The sequence below is a fragment of the Mercurialis annua genome, linkage group LG3, assembly GCF_937616625.2.
Source record: "Mercurialis annua linkage group LG3, ddMerAnnu1.2, whole genome shotgun sequence".
NCBI lineage: Eukaryota > Viridiplantae > Streptophyta > Magnoliopsida > Malpighiales > Euphorbiaceae > Mercurialis > Mercurialis annua.
This window is the reverse complement of record NC_065572.1, coordinates 74,401,881-74,423,182: the sequence shown is the minus strand read 5'-3', so window position 1 is coordinate 74,423,182 and position 21,302 is coordinate 74,401,881. Positions and strand designations below refer to the sequence as shown.

General features: G+C 36.3%; 5 protein-coding genes across 9 annotated transcripts; 2 read left to right on the top strand and 3 right to left on the bottom strand.

Moving 5' to 3' along the window:
* The first annotated feature begins 4,247 nt into the window (after window positions 1-4,247).
* Window positions 4,248-8,111, top strand: LOC126671950 (rust resistance kinase Lr10-like). Its single transcript, XM_050365794.2, has 2 exons — window positions 4,248-6,562; window positions 6,806-8,111. Exons 1-2 carry the CDS (start codon window positions 5,896-5,898, stop codon window positions 7,942-7,944), a joined length of 1,806 nt encoding a protein of 601 aa, XP_050221751.1. The 5' UTR covers window positions 4,248-5,895; the 3' UTR covers window positions 7,945-8,111.
* Window positions 8,112-8,265: 154 nt separating this feature from the next.
* LOC126671943 (rust resistance kinase Lr10-like) lies at window positions 8,266-11,701 on the bottom strand. 5 transcript variants are annotated; one of them, XM_050365784.2, is made up of 6 exons: window positions 11,615-11,701; window positions 11,385-11,453; window positions 11,188-11,261; window positions 9,940-9,972; window positions 9,611-9,640; window positions 8,266-9,448 (listed from the first exon to the last, which is right to left on the bottom strand). In XM_050365784.2, exons 2-6 carry the CDS (start codon window positions 11,402-11,404, stop codon window positions 8,331-8,333), a joined length of 1,275 nt encoding a protein of 424 aa, XP_050221741.1. In that variant the 5' UTR covers window positions 11,405-11,453; window positions 11,615-11,701; the 3' UTR covers window positions 8,266-8,330. The 5 variants fall into 5 exon arrangements, with proteins under 5 accessions (XP_050221741.1, XP_055961211.1, XP_050221737.1 ...); XM_056105236.1 differs by having other exon boundaries at window positions 11,385-11,448; window positions 11,615-11,695; XM_050365780.2 differs by having other exon boundaries at window positions 10,193-11,261; window positions 11,389-11,453; window positions 11,615-11,669.
* A 360-nt stretch (window positions 11,702-12,061) lies between these two features.
* On the top strand, window positions 12,062-14,133 carry LOC126671949 (rust resistance kinase Lr10-like). The gene is made up of 2 exons (XM_050365793.2): window positions 12,062-12,818; window positions 12,920-14,133. Exons 1-2 carry the CDS (start codon window positions 12,116-12,118, stop codon window positions 14,053-14,055), a joined length of 1,839 nt encoding a protein of 612 aa, XP_050221750.1. The 5' UTR covers window positions 12,062-12,115; the 3' UTR covers window positions 14,056-14,133.
* Window positions 14,134-14,435: 302 nt separating this feature from the next.
* On the bottom strand, window positions 14,436-17,398 carry LOC126671945 (rust resistance kinase Lr10-like). The gene is made up of 4 exons (XM_050365786.2): window positions 16,427-17,398; window positions 16,270-16,305; window positions 15,984-16,013; window positions 14,436-15,634 (listed from the first exon to the last, which is right to left on the bottom strand). The coding sequence occupies exons 1-4, from the start codon at window positions 17,181-17,183 to the stop codon at window positions 14,517-14,519; spliced, it is 1,941 nt and encodes a 646-aa protein (XP_050221743.1). The 5' UTR covers window positions 17,184-17,398; the 3' UTR covers window positions 14,436-14,516.
* Window positions 17,399-17,848: 450 nt separating this feature from the next.
* Window positions 17,849-20,812, bottom strand: LOC126671944 (rust resistance kinase Lr10-like). Its single transcript, XM_050365785.2, has 4 exons — window positions 19,845-20,812; window positions 19,448-19,483; window positions 19,261-19,290; window positions 17,849-19,157 (listed from the first exon to the last, which is right to left on the bottom strand). The coding sequence occupies exons 1-4, from the start codon at window positions 20,605-20,607 to the stop codon at window positions 18,010-18,012; spliced, it is 1,977 nt and encodes a 658-aa protein (XP_050221742.1). The 5' UTR covers window positions 20,608-20,812; the 3' UTR covers window positions 17,849-18,009.
* Window positions 20,813-21,302: the final 490 nt, after the last annotated feature.

Here is a 21,302-nt window from a genome sequence, read left to right as displayed (position 1 = left end):
TATTAATTCTGTTACTGCGCCTTCTTACAGAAGCTGAATTATGAAAATAACGGGTGTTCGCATCCCCCTCGCCTAACCAAAAACATTTTGCCCTATGCTTCCAATAAGTCTCCTCCTCCAAAAGTAAGTCTTGGTATTCTTTTACCAGGTCTTTATACAGATCAAAACCGGCCATATCATACCGAGATTGAGCTGCTGCCAATTTCTTTTTCAACTTTTCAGCCCTCTTTTTGAACTTAGGCCTCGTGTTACCACTCCATGCTCCCAATCCTTCTTTAGCAGCTAAAAGCTTATTAGTAACATCTCCTAAAGGATCTTGCTTCCAACCTTCCTCAACCGCTTTCAAACAACCAGGCTTTCTCACCCAAGTATTGTTAAACCTGAAGACTTGTCTGCGAACCATGGTCGAAAGAAAAATGGGCAGGTGATCCGAGGAAGTAGACTCACCATTGGTAATCTTAGACTCCGGAAACAGCTCCAACCACTCTTTGTTGCAAAAACCCCTGTCTAGCCGTTCTTCGACTCTCGAGCTAAACTCACGCCCACGAGACCACGTGTATTTGTACCCCTCCGCACCAATATCTACCAAGCCACTTTCAGAAACAGCATTTCGAAACCCATTCAATAACCAGTTTTCTTGTCGACAACCTCCTCTTTTCTCGTTTTGCAAGAGAATATCATTGAAGTCCCCCATAATAAACCAAGGAAGATTATTAACCAAACTTAGCTTTATCAGCATATCCCACGACTCCCTACATCTCGCTCTTTCCGGACAACCATAGAATCCTATAAGTCTCCATTCCCCACCACCACTCTCCTTTACAGCAACATCTATGAAGTTATCGCAAACTTCCAAGATATTAACTTCATAAACATTCCTCCACAACAACACTAAACCCCCCTTCCTGCCAACACAATCAATAGAAGCAAGCCCCTTGAAACCCAACTCCCTTTGGATTGCATGAATACGAGCAAACCCAACAAGAGTCTCACATAAGAACAAGAACGACAAATTTTTCTCCTTTACCAGTTTTTTCAAGAATCTAATTGCACGTGGACTGGCCAAACCATGGCAATTCCAAGCTAGGCAATTCATTGTTGATGGCGGGCCTGAGTATCAAGGCCCACCGGTCCGTCACTTTGTGAATCAATAATCATATCTTCTATATGAAAACTTGCTCCACCCATACCCTTCTTATTACCCACTGCCACGCTGGATCTCTTACGTTTGGGGTCTACCGCCAGCTCACCATCTAACTCAGAATGTAAACCCCCTATATTTTTGCCAACAATATATTTTGTTGACATACTAGAATCCCCAACCACTAAATCAGTGCTAATCCCCACAATATTCTCCTCTACCTCCTCCCTACCTTTCTGGGAAGCAGAATCTTTGTTTGAATTTTCAATGTAGAGATTTTTTGCCAGCTTTCCATTTAGGTTTGCCACGTCATTGTCTTCATCAACCTCAGAAACCCTAGGAGGGCTAAACGAACGCAGCCACCTCTCATCCGACTTTGCAACATTCCGTTTAAGATTATACTTCATATAGAAACCATACGGCAACAGCTCTTTAGGGATCGGATTTGCAAAATACTTAGCACAAAAATCCTCTGAGTGCCCTAGGATCCCACAATAAAAACAGAACATTGGTATACGCTCGTACTGAAAGTTTATCCAGTTCCACGCGGTCTGACTCCTTTTCAACTTAGTTCTTCTCCGAAGAGGGCGCCGAACATCAATTCGGACCCTTATTCTCATCGAGCTTCCCCCATCTGACTTGGAAAATTTCTCGTCATGTTTTACAAACGTTCCAAGAAAATTGCCAGTATCCACACCCAACTGTTCAGAAACAAGCCCTAAAGGAATATCAAGGATATGAACCCAAATATCAGCTTCCCACAAACCAACCTCCGTTGCTAACTCACCCACCACCAGCTGTTTACACAAGAATATATGGGATTCGAACGTCCAAGGACCATCATCAAGCACACGCCTCATATCCTTCTCGTGGCCAAACTGAAACTGAAAAAGATTTGGACCAATCTCAGTAATGCAAACGCCGAAAACTGGCTTCCAAATGGGTGGAAGCACAGTCTTAACCGCTACACAATTAACAACTTTATCAGTTAGGAACCGCCCCACAATACACCATTTGAATCTATCATTATTCACTACTTCTACTCCCCCTGGAAAATCCAGTCCATCCTCCTCCTCCTCAAGGACAGGCATGCGGGCATCCATCTCTGCTTGTCGACTAGAACCTGCCATAACTTCCTTCGCCAATACCCCAGAAAAAAACAACAGAGCCTCCAGACCAAAGCCAAAAAGAACAGTAGAAAGATCACAGGAAAGAACTTAAGAAAAAGACGTACTTTGCATGGAAATAGTTGGAAGCAATTGGGTAAAAAAATAACCAATCACTAGTATGGCACACCACTCCACTAAACCCTAGAAAGATAGCACAAACTAGGAGGCCCACCAAAGAAGAAATAGGGCTGACACCGATAGCCTTAGTAATTGAGAAAATAACAAAACTATACAAAAAGAGGAAGAAAATAACAACAATGCTAAATTAGCTGAAATATTACATGAGCACCTCAAAAAATTGAAACTTTACATTTAATACCTTTCCAATGAGAATGCAACACATGACACACACAAAAAAAATAAAAAAAGGTCAAAAACGCGTCAGAATAGGTCAAAAACGCGTCAGAAACGCGTCTGACATGCGTCTGACACGCGCGTCAGATTGCGTGCGTCAGTCACGCGTCAGTTTGTCAAAAATTCAAACATGTATCATTTATGTATTTGTTATGTATCAGATATGTATTAAGGACATATCTGATTATTATTTTTTCATATTTCTAAAACAAAAATAAATTTATAAATAAATAAATTTATTATTAATATGGATTATTTATGTGTCTCTAAGGTGTATCTATAATATATTTTAAATTAATTTAAAGATATATGTATTACGTGCTTTAATTAAAATTCACTCATCAAACAATATCAATAACATTTTAATATGTTACTATTCACTATAAATTGAAGCATAAAAATAATAAGTTATGAGGTATATATATATATATAATATCAAAATGTTATTGATATTATTTGATATATTATTGTCTTTGAGGTGTATATATAATATATTTTAAATTAAAGATACACCTATCACATACTTTAATTAAAATCCACGCATCAATAACATCTTTATATGTTACTTGATATAAATATCTTTAGTATACATGATATGTACACACAAAAAAGATCTAATAACAATATTATCCACTTCGTTAGCATTAAAATATATTTTTCTCTTTATTTGCAACAATTTCTCATTATGCGTCAAAACTATTTCTGATATGTATAAGAAATGTATCATATATGTATAGTATTTGTATTTGAGTTGTATATTTGACGCATTGAATATATAATTTACGGGTAGTTGAAATGTATCTATAACATATATAAAAATATAAATATGCCACATGCTCTGTAAATTGTATAAAATATTTGTTAATGATACATAGTAAGGATATACTTATTATATTTTAATTGTATATGAAAGATGTATCTAGCAAATACATCTAAAAGACATATATTAAGAATGTACATATTATGTATAAATTATATATCAACGATGTATCTGTTTAATACATTTTAAAAGTATATCTATCATATATATAAATTATTTATCAGAGATATATTAAATATGTATACAAAATCTATATGTAAATCTATATGTAATACATGTAATAAAATTTTCGATAAGTCTTTGAGATGTATTAAAATATTAGTAATAAAACTTAAAAAGAGAAAATAAGAAAAAGGTTCCGAACAACGAATATGTATCAAATATGTATTGCAAATGTATTAGATATGTATTCGAGGTGTATCGTATATGTATCGTAGATGTATCAAATATTTTTTTCAAATATCTTTTGTATGTATTAAATATTCATCGGTTGATTCAATTAAATCGATAAAAATAACAAATAACAAATTAAAAGTTTAATTAATTCAATTAATTAAATTTCAATTTACTACATCTAGTTCACTTTTCGATTCAAGATTAAAAAAAAGATTAATTCATCTATGCGTCGATTAACTATTTTTCTTAAATAATAAATTTATAATTATCTAATATATCTGAGATGTGTTTAAAATGCATTAGAAATGTATTGAAAATGTATCAATCGTTATAAAAATAGAACCACTTATAACACACGTGGAATACATATGATTTCTCTCTTTTATTGTTTTTCTTTCTTAAAAAACCTGCTCATCTTCTTTGATTTGTTAACAATGAAAGACTTCACTTCCTCTCTATACACAGGCAACACCAAACTCTCTTTCTCTACAAAAATTAATCCCTCCATTTGCAGTAAATCCCTTAGAAGCCTTTAATTTAAATCTGTACAAATTTCTCATTTAGATTCAATCGCAAACCTAAGGAACTTGTGTTCGATGAAGATGAAGAACCTCAGGTGGGTCTATCAACCGTATATAACAAAATAAATTCCGCCTCTTCTCTTATTACCTCTTCGCTTCAGGTGGGTTTCCATTCTTTAACTTACCGATGAATATGCCATCAAATGTGTAGTTGTCGATGGATGGATGGGAAAACTCCGACAATAATGCTCAGTTTGAGAGAAGGCATGTTATATTTTGGACATGAAGCTGTGAAATAATGGGCTTTTACTGAAACAGAAAGAGGTCGTGTAAATACACCATCATCGCCATGTTTAATCTTCTCCGTCTTCTGCAATAATTTTAGGATATTTGTTTTCTTCGTCTGTAATTCATTATTTGTGTCTTTGTTTTTTTTTATTCTTAAGCTACTCTTCAAATCTTTGTAGAAATATTCATTATTGTTCAATTGTAAAACTATATTATCTTCAGTTTCCAATTTATAAAATGGGTTGAACGTTGTGGATAAAGTAGGGGTGGAGGAGAACGCGGCGGAAGTGAATTTAACGGTGGTTGTTGCGGTGGTGGATGTGGCGGCGGAGGAGGACGATTGACTTGGAGTTTGACCTCAAGTGCTTTCTTTTCTTGTTCTCAGAATTTATGGATTTTTATTTTGAGGTTAAGAATGTGGAGGTAAAAGGGAGAGTTTCTGGGTTGTAAAAATGAAAGTTCCAGAAAAGAAAAATGGTGATAGTTTAAAGGGAGAAGCAACACGTGTAAGGCAGGGATGATTTATGTAGAGCATGTAAAATAATCCCGCTATTAGCTATTTAATGTAATCAATAAATTAGCATAGATGAAAGAAATTAAGAGGGTTAGCATTTTTGTAAGAAAGTCCCGCAATTAGCCCAGGTCTGTAATTTTCTCTTAGTAATTGATATTCGAGCTCAGTTCGAATTGTTTGAGCCAATCTCAAGTTTTTTCGAGTTATGAGTAGTCGAGGTGGTTTACACCCCTAAGTATATCCCACCATTACCAAGCATATGACTACACTTATGTCAAATTAGCTCAAGAAATCATCAGATACACTCACTCGAAGAATCTTATCCATCAACAAATTGAATTATAAACTTGTTATAACACTCCAACTGACTTGATTCCTCTCATTCAGGCATTTTATCGAACATTTTATATGCACAAAGACATCGAAAAAGCATCCAGCGCTCACCAGACAGACACATGAACTCAGAATTTGCCAACTCTGCCCAAACTAATTTCCTGAGCCGGCAAGAATCAAAGGTCCCACAGTTTTTGTCCAATATATTTGTCAAATTTCCACCTGACTTCAGAAACAATGCTTTGAAAATCTCTCAAACATCAATTTAATCGAAACAAGAACTAGGCTGTGTCGGTCAGTTTAAGCTTTTTTGATTACAATCTTTTTTGTCTCTGAATCTAAGCTGAACACCTTGTAAAATGATCATCATATACATAATCTTTTGCCTCATTCTGCCGATTGCTGCAGAAGAAACAGAATGTCCTGAAACGAGTTGCGGTAAAGACGGACCGATCATCAGATTTCCCTTTCGGCTTAAAGATAGGCAGCCAAGCTACTGTGGCTATCCTGGATTTGATCTGTCTTGTTCGGATGATAAACAGACGGTTATAGAGCTGCCGATTTCAGTGAAAATGTATGTCAAGGATATTGATTACGGATCCCAGATGATTTCTGTCTCCAACCCGAATACTTGTCAGCCAAGAAACCTCAAAAACCTTGACCTGTATGCCTCTTCTTTCCATTTCTATATAAATCCCAGAACTTCTTACAGTTTCTTCAATTGTACATCAAGAATTGTTGATTTGGGATCCGACGGTTATGAAATTCCTTGCCTTGCAAATCCTGAATATCAGGTCTATGTGGTTTATTCCTCGAGTGGTATAGGTTTCATGCCATTCTCATCTTGCTCCAAGATTTTTGAAATTTTATCATTTCCATTTTACTTTAATTTCTCTGATGATAATCTTCTCTTGAGTTGGTCAGCACCACAGTGTGCTCCCTGTGAAGAAAAAAACAAGAAATGTGGAATCAAGAGTAACAGTGAACTCCAAACAGTATGTTACGGAAATCTCAGAGCAAGCAGAGGTACTTTCTTTGCCTTATTCTGCAAGCTAATGCTATGTTGCATGAAACTTATCGACTTCTATATTTCAACTTGTTGTTTCCATTTACGAAAAAGGCTTTCTGACATGCCGAAATTTATACTTACAACATATTCTTGTTAAATTGTTGTTGCGCCATTTCTATGTTTCAGTGTTTTTCGTATCAGCCTTTCAATTTCCGTACAACATAGAGTTTATGTAAATTTTCAAGAACCTTTCCGAACAGGTGCAATGAAAACGCCATTGATTACTGGCCTAGTCCTGGCTTCGCTGCTTCTAGTGGCAGCGGTTCTTGTGCTGTGCGATAAATACAAGAAAGACAAAGAAGGTAAAGAAAATCAAGTCAAGATTGAAAAGTTTCTGGAGGATTACAGGGCACTTAAGCCTACAAGATATACTTATGCAGATATCAAGAGGATTACGAATGATTTCAAGGAAAAATTGGGCGAAGGAGGTTACGGAACAGTATTCAAAGGAAGGCTTTCACATGAAATTTATGTTGCTGTTAAAATCCTCAACAATTCTAAAGGTAATGGAGAAGAGTTCATCAATGAAGTAAGAACCATGGGTCTAATTCATCATGTCAATGTAGTTCGTTTAGTCGGATATTGTGCCGATGGATTCAGAAGAGCTCTAGTATACGAGTTTCTACCAAATGAGTCACTAGAAAAGTTCATATTTTCATCAAATAGAAACAAACATAATCTTGGTTGGGAGACACTCCTAAACATTGCTATAAGTGTGGCGAAAGGGATCGGGTATCTTCACCAAGGATGCGAACAACGAATCCTCCATTTCGATATAAAACCTAGCAATGTTCTACTTGATGACAATTTCAATCCAAAAATTTCAGATTTTGGATTGGCGAAATTGTGTTCTAAGGATCAAAGTGCAATATCTATGGCTACAGCTAGAGGGACTATGGGTTACATTGCACCTGAAGTGTTCTCCAGGAACTTTGGAAATGTATCCTACAAGTCAGATGTTTATAGTTTTGGAATGTTGCTATTAGAAATGGTTGGAGGAAGGAAAACCATGGATGTTACAGTAGAGAAGACAGGCCTATTATATTATCCTGAATGGATATATAATCATTTGGAAAAAGGGGCTGAACTAATAATCTGCTTAGGGGAAAAAGAAGAAGAAGAATGTAATGCTGAAATAGCAAAGCGACTTGCAATTGTCGGAGTTTGGTGCATTCAGTGGCATCCAGTAAATAGACCTTCAATGAAAACTGTTGTTCAAATGTTGGAAGGACATGATGATTTAACAGTTCCTCCTAATCCCTTCTCGTCTACAAAGTCGTATAGAATTCAGCATGTGAAGCCATTAGACCTAGAACTAGCTGTTATTTCTGAAATATGATATCAAATTCTATGCATAGTTCAAGGTTGTTTCTCTGTTCTCAAAGTGATGAAGTATACCTTTCATTCTCTACTCAAAAGAAAAAACAACGCAAAAATAAAGAAACAATCGACTAGTTTGCAGTGAGTTTTTATTAGCACATTAAATATAAAATTAATGAATCCACCAAAAATCTGCTTGAGTACGAAAAATAATCTGCTTAAAGCCTTAAAAACAAAAGTAGAAGAAAGTCGCGTACCGGGTTCTTATTGCAGCTGGCAGCAGCAATGGAGCAACTGACAGAATACAAGATTCAAGACAGAAGAAACAGAGCAGAGAGAATTTAAAGAGAGAAAGATATTCTTTTATAAATTGCCAATCCATCAATTACAATGTGCAAATTTTACCTATATTTCATTACCAACCAAACTTGTTGACTTGGTTGATCCAGACAATGACCAAGTTGTATTATCTTTGACTAATGTTTCTTCAGGATATAAGAAAAGCCTTGGAGGAAGTTGTATGCTTTCTGATTCTCCTTCAAGCATCTTCACTACTTCCGTCATTGAAGGACGGTCCACGGGATTAAATTGTATACACCACAATGCTATCATAACCATCTTCTTTATTATTTTCTTTTCATCTGCTGTGACATCTTCAATCTCAATTGCCTTTCCGTCAAGAACTTGGTCATAAACACAAAAAGGGAAATAACTTTTGCTTGAATTTCCTGTAATGATTTTGTTCTTCCTGTTACCCGTCATCTCCATTAGCAGCATTCCAAAACTATAAACATCAGCTTTATAAGAAACGCCTCCAATATTTTTGTAGAACAACTCCGGTGCTATATATCCAATTGTCCCTCTTGCTGCTGTCATAGACACCACCATGTCGTTAGTTGGATACAGTTTAGCGAGTCCAAAATCTGAAACTTTTGGAGTGAAATTCTCATCAAGAAGTATGTTGTGAGGTTTAATATCAAAATGGAGGATTTGCATATCGCAGCCTCGATGCAAGTATTCAATACCGCGAGCCACTCCAAGAGAAATCTCAAACATTCTGTGCCAGCTCAAAGAGGTATGGTTTTCTTGAGAAAGAGTGTGTTTTTCAAGGGAGCCATTAGGCATGAAATCATACACTAGAGCTCGTTTAGAACCATCGGCACAAAACCCAATGAGCCGGACAATATTAACATGAGAAATCCTTCCTATAGTAGCAACTTCATTGATGAACTCTTGTCCGTTTGCATTAGATTTACCCAATATCTTGACTGCAACAAGGTTGCCACTCTGAAGCTTTCCTTTGTACACAGAACCATAGCCTCCTTCACCCAATTTTTCTTTGAAACCATTCGTCATCTTCCTAAGTTTTGAATAGGAGTACCTTACTGGCATGAGATTGTTTTGACTTCGCAGAAACTCTTCAACACAGTCGAACACTGATAGATGTCTTCTTCTCCATTTGTAAATAAGAAATATGAAGATACATGGAGCCCCAAAGACAATTTTTGCACCTAAAATTAATTCTGCATTCGAAAATCAACATATCATCAAAAGTATCTTTCTCCTATATAGGAAATTTGTCCTACAAGTTTGATTTCTTTCATTCTATTTGAACCAGCCTACCCTTATTGTTAGAAAATGCTTTTAATCTTAAAAAAAAAGGTCATTGAAAAGTAATGTCTTACCAATCACAAAGATTCCATAATAAGCCAAATCTGTATGAAAACAAGATAATGTTAATCAACCTATCCATCAAGAAAGTCCAGAATATAAGTCCATAATAGCCACAAAACTTCACAATTATGATAAAAAGGACATTATATCAATCATTTTCGTCTAAGCCTAAAGCCGGTCAAGCATATACTTTCCATAAACTATCTGAAGCTATATCCAAATAAAAAATTCCACATGTATGATGTATCTGCATCTCTGTAAGAGATTGCAATGGTATATTAAAGCAATCATATATTCATATGGAAACAAATATATATATGATGGGACTGTCAATACTTACAGAGAGTAAGTGCTAGAAAAAGCTCCGCGGTGCCTATGTAAAGTAAGATAAAAACGATTAAACTGAGAGGAACAATGATATTGCATGCTTAAGAAGTCATAATTGAAAAATTTGAAGGCATCACAAACAAAAGACAGCAATTTGTTAAGGTAAATTAAAGCTAGCGCCAAGGAAAACTGAAAACAAGAATTTCAAAATAAATTATGGGGTAAATCAACTTTTTAAGATGAAAGATAATAAAGAGGGTACGCACAACCGAAAGATGATATATGGCCCAAACTGCAGGCACTAGAGCATTTGATGACATCAGTGGTTCCATCAAATATGCAATATCCTTGGCCCTTGCATTCTTCACAGTAAATTCTAGACCATGAAAGATCAAAACCAGATAGCAGATCATTATGGACATCAATAAACGAAACGTTACTGGAAATAGTTTGTGGAGTTGTCCTAGCCATTACAATTAAATTTACGGAACACCCATCTACCACATCTGAAGCCTTCTTATTGCCAACTAGAGCATATTGGTGACTGTTTCCATCAAGACAAGGTGAAGCATCGATATAGAGTTCCGAAATAATTCTAGATTTGCAACTCAGGAACATTATAAGATCATTTTTGATATATGATACCCAATTTTGATCGCCAAAACTGAAGTTGTAATAGTTTAAAGGGTATAGAGGAAGTGTGGAACAATTTTGGTCTTGCACGCCAACATCAGCGAGTCGTATTGTTGAATTACTGTAATTGATGGACTTCACATAGTACTTTCCCGAGTACAAGTTCGCGAATGCTCGACTGTTTTCACAAGTTAGTTCATAGTTAGGATCACCACAATTTGATGGATCACCTTTTAGTCGGAAAGGGTAGGCAATGCTAACAAGATCGCCGCAAGAAGAAGGACTTTCACAGTTATGATTCTTTTGGGCGTTACAAGGAACTTGGAATAGAAGAACTATGGCAAAGGCACAATTGCCTGCAAATATAAGTTTTTTCCAAAACATGGATGGGGAAGAAGAGGGAGCGTATGCGAGTGAAAGGAATTTCACCATAGCCCTATGGTTGGCTGAGCTGCAGAATTCTTTGGTTCATCAGAACATAAAATAATGCGGGGTTAGTGAAGGATTGTAGATAGCCATTTGGCTAGTTTTTGCTTGGTAGACTCAAGTCAAGATTAATTCAAGAAAACAATGTAGATATAAATAAAGACAGAATAGAAAGTCACAAAAGAAATGACATAGGGCTTACCATATTTTTTGGTCCGCCACCCTGCAACAGAAGTCAAAGTTTCTTGTCTGATTTGTTTGTCGAGTTCCACATGCCTACAAAGACAAGTCGATGAAATTTGGGTTACACTTTCTTTCAACCCAAATGATGCCAATGGGAATAGGAGCAAATGAAAACATTAGATTATATACTGTAACTAGATGACATGGTTTAAATACCTACTCTTTCGCTTAAACATATTTAACCTCGATTATTGATTAGTTCCCTTTCCTGTCTTAACTTCTTTCCTACCAAACATAGAATAAGCCAATGTTACCAAGCATGAATACGCTTGTGAGCCAATAATGGACACTAATGTCAAATTAGCTCAAGAAACAACAGACAGAATCAAACACTCTTTGAAAACGAACTACTTTCATCCATAAAAAAACATAATTATTAGAATCACCTGGGTTGCAAACTTGTATATAAATTGTAATAAGAGTCCAACTGACTTGATTCCTCTCGTTCAGGCATTTTATCAAACGAGTTATATGCATAAAGACTTGAAGCCAAAGTAATTCCAACAAAAAAGCGTCAAGGACACACCAGACACAAGAGAGCATATTTTATCAGGTTTCCTGAGCCGGCAAGAGACGCGGGTCCCGCTTTTCGTCCCATATATTTGTCAAATTTATACTTGACTTGAGAAACAATACTTTAATAATCCCTCAAATATCACTCGATCAAAACAAGAACAAGGCCATGTGGATCAGTTTACGATCAATTGTTCTCGACTAGTTTCCACAGAAAATACATAGACCTGCTATGTCTACTATACTATTTTCTCCGACAGAAGTTCAACGCTTTTGCAGTTACCAGGAAGGATGATCTCTAAAAGCCGCAATCTTTTATATCCGAGTCTGAGTTGAAGTCATTTCTAAATTAGTAAAGAGTTTAGACATCCAAAATGAGCACATCTTGTAAAATGATCATCACATATATAGTCTTTTACCTCATTCTGACAGCAAATTGTGCAGAAAATGCTGCAGGGAAAACAGAATGCTTCGAAACGAGTTGCAGCAAAGACGGGCCGGTCATCAGATTTCCCTTTTGGCTTAAAGATAGGCAGCCAAGCTACTGTGGCTATCCTGGATTTGGTTTATCTTGTTCAGATAATAAACAGACTTTTATAGAGCTGCCAGTTTCAGTCAAGATGTATGTCAAGGATATTGATTACATATCCCAGATGATTTCAGTCTCCGACCCGGAAACTTGTCAGCCAAGAAACCTCAAGAGCCTGAACCTTTCTACTTCTTCTTTCAATTTCTATAGAAAATCCATATTTTCTTACAGTTTCTTCAATTGTACATCAAGAAATATGGACTTGAATGGCCTCGGTTATGAAATTCCTTGCCTTGCGAATCCGGGATATCAGGTCTATGTGATTTATTCCTCCTCATATATAGGCTCCATGCCAATCTCATCATGCGCCAAGATTTTTGAAATTTTATCATTCCCATTTAACTTTGACTTCCCTGGTAACAATCTTCTCTTGAATTGGACAACACCACAGTGTTCTCTCTGTGAAGCAGAAAACAAGAAATGTGGAATCAAGAGTAACAGCACATTGCGCGAAATGGTCTGTTATGGAAATCTCAGAACAAGCAAAGGTACCTCCTTTTCCGTCTTCTGTTCTCAATTTCTCCAGATATCAGTAACAAATAAAAGGTAGCCAAGCTAATATTAATTTTCAACTACTTTTTTCAAGCAGGTGCAATGAAAGCGCCACTGATTACTGGTCTAGTCCTTGTTTCGCTTCTTCTAGTGGCAGCAATTCTTGTGCTGTGTTACAAATACAGAAAAGACAAAGCAGAAAAAGAGAATCAAGTGAAGATTGAAAAGTTTCTGGAGGATTATAAGGCTCTTAAGCCTACAAGATATACTTATGCTGATATCAAGAGGATTACGAATGATTTCAAGGAAAAATTGGGCGAAGGAGGTTATGGAACAGTATTCAAAGGAAAGCTTTCACATGAAATTTATGTTGCTGTCAAAATCCTCAACAATTCTAAAGGTAATGGAGAAGAGTTCATCAATGAAGTAAGAACCATGGGTCTAATTCATCATGTCAATGTAGTTCGCTTAGTCGGCTATTGTGCTGATGGATTCAGAAGAGCTTTAGTATACGAGTTTCTACCAAATGAGTCGCTAGAGAAGTTCATATTTTCAACAAAAAGAAACAACCAGATCCTTTGTTGGGATAAACTTCTAAACATTGCTATAAGTGTGGCGAAAGGGATCGAGTATCTTCACCAAGGATGTGAACAACGAATCCTCCATTTTGATATAAAACCTAGTAATGTTCTACTTGATGACAATTTCAATCCAAAAATTTCAGATTTTGGATTGGCGAAGTTGTGTTCTAAGGATCAAAGTGCTATCTCCATGGCTACGGCTAGAGGGACTATGGGTTACATTGCGCCTGAAGTGTTCTCCAGGAACTTTGGAAATGTATCCTATAAGTCAGATGTTTATAGTTTTGGAATGTTGTTATTAGAAATGGTAGGAGGAAGGAAAAACATGGATGTTACAGTAGAGAATAGTGGCCTATTATACTATCCTGAATGGATATATAATCATTTGGAACAAGGGGAAGAACTAATAATCTGCTTAGGGGAAAAAGAAGAAGAAGGTAATGCTGATATAGCAAAAAGACTTGCAATTGTTGGAGTTTGGTGCATTCAGTGGCATCCGGTAAACAGACCTTCAATGAAAACTGTTCTTCAAATGTTGGAAGGAGATGACAATTTAAAAGTTCCTCCTAATCCTTTTTCGTCTACGAGGTCGTATAGAAATCAGCATGTGAAGCCACTAGACCTAGAACTAGCAACAATTTCTGAAATATGATATCAAATTCTATGTATAGTTCAAGAATGTTTATCTGTTCTCATAGTGATGAAGTGCCTTTCATTCTTTGCTCGAAAGAAAAAAACAATCAACCAGTTTTCAATGGTTTTTCATTAGCACATTAACTATGAAATTAAGGAATCGACCAAAAATCTGCTTACATACAAAAGTTTGCAGCAGAAATATATAAATAAATACAAAAAATATTCTGCTTAATTACAAAAGTAGAAGAATGTTGCGTACCATGTTCTTATGGATGCAGGAAGCAGGCAGCAACAGTGGAGCAACTGATAGAATACAAGATTCAAGAGAAGGAAAGAAGAAGCAGTGAAAAGGAAGCAAAGTATAAAAAAGGCGAATATAAGAGAGAAGAAACAGAGTAAACAGAATTTATGGAGAGAAAGAGATTCTTTTATTAATTTCCAATCCATCAATTACAATGGGCAAATTGTACCGATACACTACATTTCATAACCAATCAAACTTGTTGACTTAATTGATCCAGACAATGACCAAGGTGTAGTTTCCCTCACCAATGTTTCTTCAGGATATAGGAAAAGCCTCGGAGGAAGTTGTATGCTCTCTGATTCTCCTTCAAGCATCTTCACTACTTCAGTCATCGAAGGACGGTCCATGGGATTAAATTGTATACACCACAATGCTACCACAACCATCTTTTTTACAATTTTGTTTTCATCTTCTGTGGTATCTTCAATATTAATTTCCATCCCATGAAGAATTTGGTCATAAACACAAAAGGGAAAATAACTTTGGCTTGAATTTCCTGTTACGATATTGTTCTTCCTGTTACCCGTCATCTCCATTAGCAGCATTCCAAAACTATAAACATCAGCTTTATAAGAAACGCCTCCAATATTTTTGTAGAACAACTCCGGTGCTATGTATCCGATTGTTCCTCTTGCTGCTGTCATAGACACCACCATGTCATTAGTTGGATACAGTTTAGCGAGTCCAAAATCTGAAACTTTTGGAGTGAAATTCTCATCAAGAAGTATGTTATGAGGTTTAATATCGAAATGAAGGATTTGCATATCGCAGCCTCGATGCAAGTATTCAATACCACGGGCCACTCCAAGAGAAATCTCAAACATTCTGTCCCAGCTCAAAGAGGTACGGTTTTCTTGAGAAAGAGTGTGTTTTTCAAGGGAGCCATTAGGCATGAAATCATACACTAGAGCTCGTTTAGAACCATCGGCACAAAAGCCAATAAGTCGGACAATATTAACATGATAAATCCTTCCTATGGTAGCAACTTCATTGATGAATTCTTGCCCGTTCGCATTATATTTTCCCAATATCTTGACTGCAACAAGGTTGCCACTCCGAAGCTTTCCTTTGTATACAGAACCATAGCCTCCTTCACCCAATTTTTCTTTGAAATCATTAGTCATCTTCCTAAGTTTTGAGTAGGAGTACCTTACTGGCATGAGATTGTTTTGACTTCGAAGAAACTCTTCAACCGAGTCGAACACTGATAAATGTCTTCTTCTCCATTTGTATATCAGAAATATGAAGACAAATGGAGCCCCAAAAATAGTTTTGGCACCTAAAATTAATACTGCATAGGAAAGTCAACAGATCATTAAAAATATATTTTTCCCGAATAGGATAATTTTGCTTTACACTTGACTCATTTAGTTGAACCTTCAATTACTGCTAGATAACCTTGGTTCTTTAAACTTGACTAATGAAAGTGTGAAACTCGTTAAGAAATATTTAACCATTTACTCGTCTCATCATTGGGTGCAATACGCAGCTAAGCACCGATAGATGAGAAATTTTCCTCCTACAAGGTTGGTTTCTTTCATTTTATTTGAACCAGTCTATCCTTATTGTTTGAGAGTTCTTCCTCCATTAATTCTATTGAAAAACAAAGTGAAAAAACTCATGCAAAAGTAATGTCTTACCAATCACAGAGACTCCATAATAAACCAAATCTGCATGAAATACAAGATAGTATCAAGATATAAGTCCATCATAACTACAAATCTTCACAATTATAATGAAAAATGACACTATATCAATCATTCTCGTCTAAAGCCTAAAGCCGACCAAGCTTAAGGCATATGCTTCCCTTAGATTATTATCATAACAAACCAAATCTGTAAGAAATTGCGCCGGTTTATCAAAGCAATCATATTGAGTAAGACATATATATATATATATATATAAAATGGAAATGTTGATACTTACCGGGTAGAATAGAATATACAAAAAGCTCCATGGCGCCTGCATAAATCAAGATAAAAATTTGAAGACGTGCTTAAGAAGACAATAATTTGTCAGGGTAAATTAAAGCTAGTGCCAAGAAAAACTGAAAGCATGTATTTCAAAAGAAATTACTACGCACAACTGAAAGATGAAATGTGGTCCAAATTGCAGGGATTAGCGCATTCAACAACATTGGTGGCTTGATCAAACATGCAATACCCTTGGCCTTGGCAATCTTCACAGATAATTGGAGACCATGAAAGATCAAAACCAAACAACAGATTATTATGGACATCCATAAACGAAAGGTTACTAAAAATAGTTTGTGAAGTTGTCCTACTCCTAGCCATTACAATTAAATTTACGGAACATTCATCTTCCACATCTGAAGCCTTCCTATTGCCAACTAGAGCATATTGGTGACCGTTTCCATCAAGACAAGATGAAGCATCGATATAGAGTTCCGAATTCACTCTAGCTTTGCAACTCAGGAACATTATAAGATCAGTTAGGTCATATGGTGGCCAATACTGAGGGTCAAAACTGAAGTTGTAATAGTTTAAAGGATACAGAGGAAGGGACGAACAATTTCCGTCCTGCACACCAACATCAGCGAGTCGAATTGTTGAATTATCGTAATTGATGGACTTTACATAGTACTTTCCCGAGTACAAATTCATAAAGGCTCGATCATGTTCACAAGTTAGTTCATAGTTAGGATCACCACAGTTTGATGGATCACCTTTTAGTCGGAAAGGGTAGGCAATGCTAACGAGATTTCCGCAAGAAGAAGGGTTTTCACAGGTATGATTTATTTGGGCGTTACAAGGAACTTGAAATAGAAGAACTATGAAAAGGGCAAAACTGCCTCCAGACAGAAGTTTTTCCAAAAACATAGATGCGAAAAAGAGAGCGTATGCGAGAGAAAGGAATTTCACAGCCGTCCTATCAATGGCTGAGCTACTTTAGCTAGTTTTTGCTTGCTAAACAAGTCAAGATGAATGCAAATGAACATACCTGGGACATGCCAACCAAATAAAATTTATGCTAGTTTTTGCTTAGTATACATTGTAGAGTTAAATAATGACAAAAAAGAAAATTTCAAAAGAAAAGACAGAGAGCTTACCATATCATTTTTGGTCCACTGCCCCAAGGTTTCTTGTCTGATTTGTTTGTCAAGTTCCACATGGCTCCAAAGGCAAGTCGATGAAAAATTGGGTCTTACTTAAAGCTCTCAGTCAGACATTTTATCAGACACGTTATATGCATAATGACCCAAAGCAAAATTCTAAATTAAGAACACACCAGCTCCAGTTTGATGGTAGACATATAGTATATTTTAAATTGTATGTCGGATGAACATAAGAATTTTACACTCGGATATTAGACACGACAAAATTTTGTTATTCTAAGATTTTTTACGGAACGTGTCCGAAACATCAAGCATCCAAAATGTTTTCAAAACGGAACGTGTGCTACCTAATAGAACCCTTCATTCATCAAACTAAATTCCATAAATATTAATAGGATTGTATATGTATCAAAATGTACCGATGAACTATAGCTTGAAAAGATTGCAGATAAACTAAAATCATCACAGTATTACAGTGTTTGCTCAAAATGCTTCAGTTACAATTATAACTTTTTCTATGTATATATGCACAGAAGATTAGAATACACACTTCATGGTTCTTTGTGGTTCGATAATTTTTGATATGTGAGTCAATATGAATTCGTAAGTAAACTACTTGTTTCAGAAGCAGATGGTAATATAGAAGATGACCATGTATCACCTGTATACTCATCCTCTTCATTTTCACATACTGTTTGTTCTGGCCAAAGAGCAGGCTTAGAAGGTATTGGTAAGCTTTCCAAATCTTCTTCAAGCATTTTTACAACTTTGTTCATTGAAGGACGATCACTAGGCTTCATTTGTATACACCATAATGCTACTGTTATCATCTTCTTGGCCAACGTTTCTTCGTCCTCTGTAGCGTTTTCGAGTTCAACTTTTCCGTCGATGATTTCGTTGTAGACCCAGTTTGGGAAGTATGTTTGGCTGGAATGTTCTGCTTCTGCATTTGAGTTGTTTTTCTTTCCCACCATTTCCATTAATAACATTCCGAAACTATAGACATCGGCTTTGTATGAAACACCCCCGATGTTTTTGTAGAACAATTCGGGTGCTATGTATCCAATTGTTCCTCTTGCTGCAGTAAGTGTCACATTGCTGTCACTTGTTGCCTGGAGTTTGGCAAGTCCGAAATCCGAAACTTTTGGAACGAAATTCTCATCGAGGAGGATGTTATGAGGTTTGATGTCAAAATGCAAAATTTGTATCTTACAGCCTCGGTGAAGATAATCAATGCCACGAGCAACTCCAAGTGCTACCTCGTGCATCTTTTTCCAACTCAAATGGATATTCGTTTCTCGAGATAAAACATATTTATCGAGAGATCCATTAGGCATGAAATCGTATACAAGAGCGCGTTTTGATCCCTCGGCACAAAAACCAATCAGTTGTACTACATTGATGTGGTGAACCTGTCCGATGGATGCCACTTCGTTGATAAAATCTTGGCCATTTGCGCTTGACTTGCCTAATATCTTTACTGCTGCAAAACGGCCACTGCGAAGCTTTCCTTTATATACAGAACCGTACCCTCCTTCGCCCAACTTATCCTTAAAGCCGTTGGTCATTTTCCGAATAGCTGAATAAGAATACCTTACTGGACCAAGCTGGTCATTTTGATTTTGAAGGAATTCTTCTATGCTGTCGTACATTGATACATGCCTCCTCGACCATGTGTAGACCAAGAATGCCAACACACAAGGAGTGCAGAGGATGTGTTTTGTCGCAACAAGCGCTCCTATACGATAAAATTATATCATTAAAAGCATTTCCATGTCCACTATAATCCTGCCATATATGTTCTATCTTTTTTATATCATCAGGAAACAAATTGTGCTTACCAATAATCATCAAGATGAGCCAGCGGGCCGCTGTAGAAAAGGAAAATCAAAGCTGTGAGCACGATAGCTAAAATTAAAAAACTACATGCTGACTGTTATAGCAAGAGAAAAAAAGCCAAATTTTAATCTGTCCTAAAATGTCCATAAATGCCGTTTGCTAGCGCAGATTTCCGAAAAAGAGCCTTACCTCTGATTTGGTCTATTAAATCTCTCAGAGTGAACCCTGCAAAGATTAAGAACAGAGTGGCATCAGCCCAATGTTACACACAAAATTAAAGACTCAGCATTTCAGAAACATTTCGCAGTTCATCATCATAATAATAGTCACTTGTAACTGAAGCAAGATAAATCCGAATAAATCAAATGTTTTTCAGTTTGGTTAAGGAAAACTATAGTCTTAGAGAGAATCAAAGAAGTTTCAAAGCAGATCAGGGTTCTTTATTTCTGTTAAGTACATAATCTAACTCAAACATAGGTGTTAAACATAAGGGTTACGCCAGCTTCATCAGCTACCATTACATACACAAAAACGAATACGAAAATCAAAACGAAACAAAACTGAAATTTCAATTCTTTTTTAGTACCTTCTGAGCAGTCAGGCCTGAACCACTCATAATCCCGATATCCATATTCCTTTCCTTTACAAGTCACATAAGTAATATGATCCCACCAAATACGAAACCCGAATGCCAAATCATTACGAACATCAAGAACCGAAACATTACTACCAACTCTAGCTACTGCAGCTGACAAAACCATCAAATCAATTCTACAAGAATTCACTACATCAGCTACACTAGTAAAATTATCAATAACATAAGAAAACTCCTCACTCCTACAAACCCCAGCGTCCACATACATTAAAGAATTCACAGGGTTAGCACATTTCAAGAAAGTTACAACCTTATTACGCTCCGGTGTCGTGTTATAATCATAATCCCACCATCTTTCTACATTAGTATATGGATCCGTATGGCTGAAATTAGAGCCAGTCATTGAAAACTGAGGAAGTGAAGAGCAGTCATCTTTAGATATAGCAGCATCAACTATTCTAAGTGAGGAATTAGAGTAATCTATGGCTTGAACATAGTATTTTCCGGAGTATAAGTATAAAACTGTTTGATTGTTTTCACAAGAAAGTTCATATGATGGGAAGCCACAGTGTTGGGGGTCAGTTTTTAATCTTAGAGGGTAAGAAATGTTGTGGATTTGGCCGCAAGAAGAAGGTGGACAGATATGGTTCATCTGGGCATTGCATAGTTTGGTGGATAATTCAAGAACAAGAACAAGAACAACAACAGAAACAAGGGTCGGGATCACAGAGAAAAAAAGATTTGATCTTGACATTGAAGCAAAAATATTTGGATAACCTTGTTGTCTAGAAATGAATGGTTTTTTTCTTGGCAAGTTTCATTTTCTTTAGATTTGAAGAGGGAACTAGACTCGGCATGAAGTTGAGTTGAGCTTTTGACTGATTCCACTGTTCTGATCAATTCAAATTTGTAGGCTATGAATGGTACGAATTATTGGAAAAAAGGGATAGGGTTGACTTAATTTAAGGCTTTGTTTGTTTGAAATGCAAATCATAATTTTACTTTTGAATAAAGGGTCAAACCCGCCTTTTAACTTGTTTTGAAAGGTCATGTATCTTTTAAAAAAATCCGGAACCAACCGAAAAGCCGCCGCCGCTCCTCATCGGAGAAGGAGCGGCGGCCGCTCCTTAACCGTGGAGAAGGAGCAGCTCGCTCCTTCTCCACTTTTGGAGAAGGAGCTGCCGCTCCTTTTCCATGGAGAAGGAGCGGTGGCTGCTTCGAGAAATAAAGAAAAAATTAAATTAAATTAATTATTATTTTAAATTTTTTTGAAGAAGATGGTATTTTTATATTATTATTAACATCAATATTTAATTAGTATGTAGATTAAAATTTAAGAATTATTTTAAATTTTTTTCCGAATGAAAAGAGTACTAATACTATTTAATGCTTCTGGTAGGGATGAAATATAAAAACTTAAAAATGGGTACAAATGACGATTTTACAAGA

Excerpts from the sequence above, each read along its gene's own strand:
- LOC126671950 (XM_050365794.2), top strand. The coding sequence starts at position 5,896 with ATGATCATCATATACATAATCTTTTGCCTCATTCTGCCGATTGCTGCA. Across the intron at positions 6,563-6,805 it reads AAATCTCAGAGCAAGCAGAG|GTGCAATGAAAACGCCATTG; the intron begins GTACTTTCTTTG and ends CTTTCCGAACAG.
- LOC126671943 (XM_050365780.2), bottom strand. The coding sequence starts at position 10,991 with ATGGTGAAATTCCTTTCACTCGCATACGCTCCCTCTTCTTCCCCATCC. Across the intron at positions 9,973-10,192 it reads CCATATATCATCTTTCGGTT|GCACCGCGGAGCTTTTTCTA; the intron begins GTGCGTACCCTC and ends TACTTTACATAG. Across the intron at positions 9,641-9,939 it reads TTTTCTAGCACTTACTCTCT|ATTTGGCTTATTATGGAATC; the intron begins GTAAGTATTGAC and ends GTTTTCATACAG.
- LOC126671949 (XM_050365793.2), top strand. The coding sequence starts at position 12,116 with ATGAGCACATCTTGTAAAATGATCATCACATATATAGTCTTTTACCTC. Across the intron at positions 12,819-12,919 it reads AAATCTCAGAACAAGCAAAG|GTGCAATGAAAGCGCCACTG; the intron begins GTACCTCCTTTT and ends TTTTTCAAGCAG.
- LOC126671945 (XM_050365786.2), bottom strand. The coding sequence starts at position 17,183 with ATGTTTTTGGAAAAACTTCTGTCTGGAGGCAGTTTTGCCCTTTTCATA. Across the intron at positions 16,014-16,269 it reads TGTATATTCTATTCTACCCG|ATTTGGTTTATTATGGAGTC; the intron begins GTAAGTATCAAC and ends TATTTCATGCAG. Across the intron at positions 15,635-15,983 it reads TTATGGAGTCTCTGTGATTG|TATTAATTTTAGGTGCCAAA; the intron begins GTAAGACATTAC and ends TTTCCTATGCAG.
- LOC126671944 (XM_050365785.2), bottom strand. The coding sequence starts at position 20,607 with ATGTCAAGATCAAATCTTTTTTTCTCTGTGATCCCGACCCTTGTTTCT. Across the intron at positions 19,484-19,844 it reads CAGGCCTGACTGCTCAGAAG|GGTTCACTCTGAGAGATTTA; the intron begins GTACTAAAAAAG and ends TAATCTTTGCAG. Across the intron at positions 19,291-19,447 it reads TTTAATAGACCAAATCAGAG|CGGCCCGCTGGCTCATCTTG; the intron begins GTAAGGCTCTTT and ends CCTTTTCTACAG.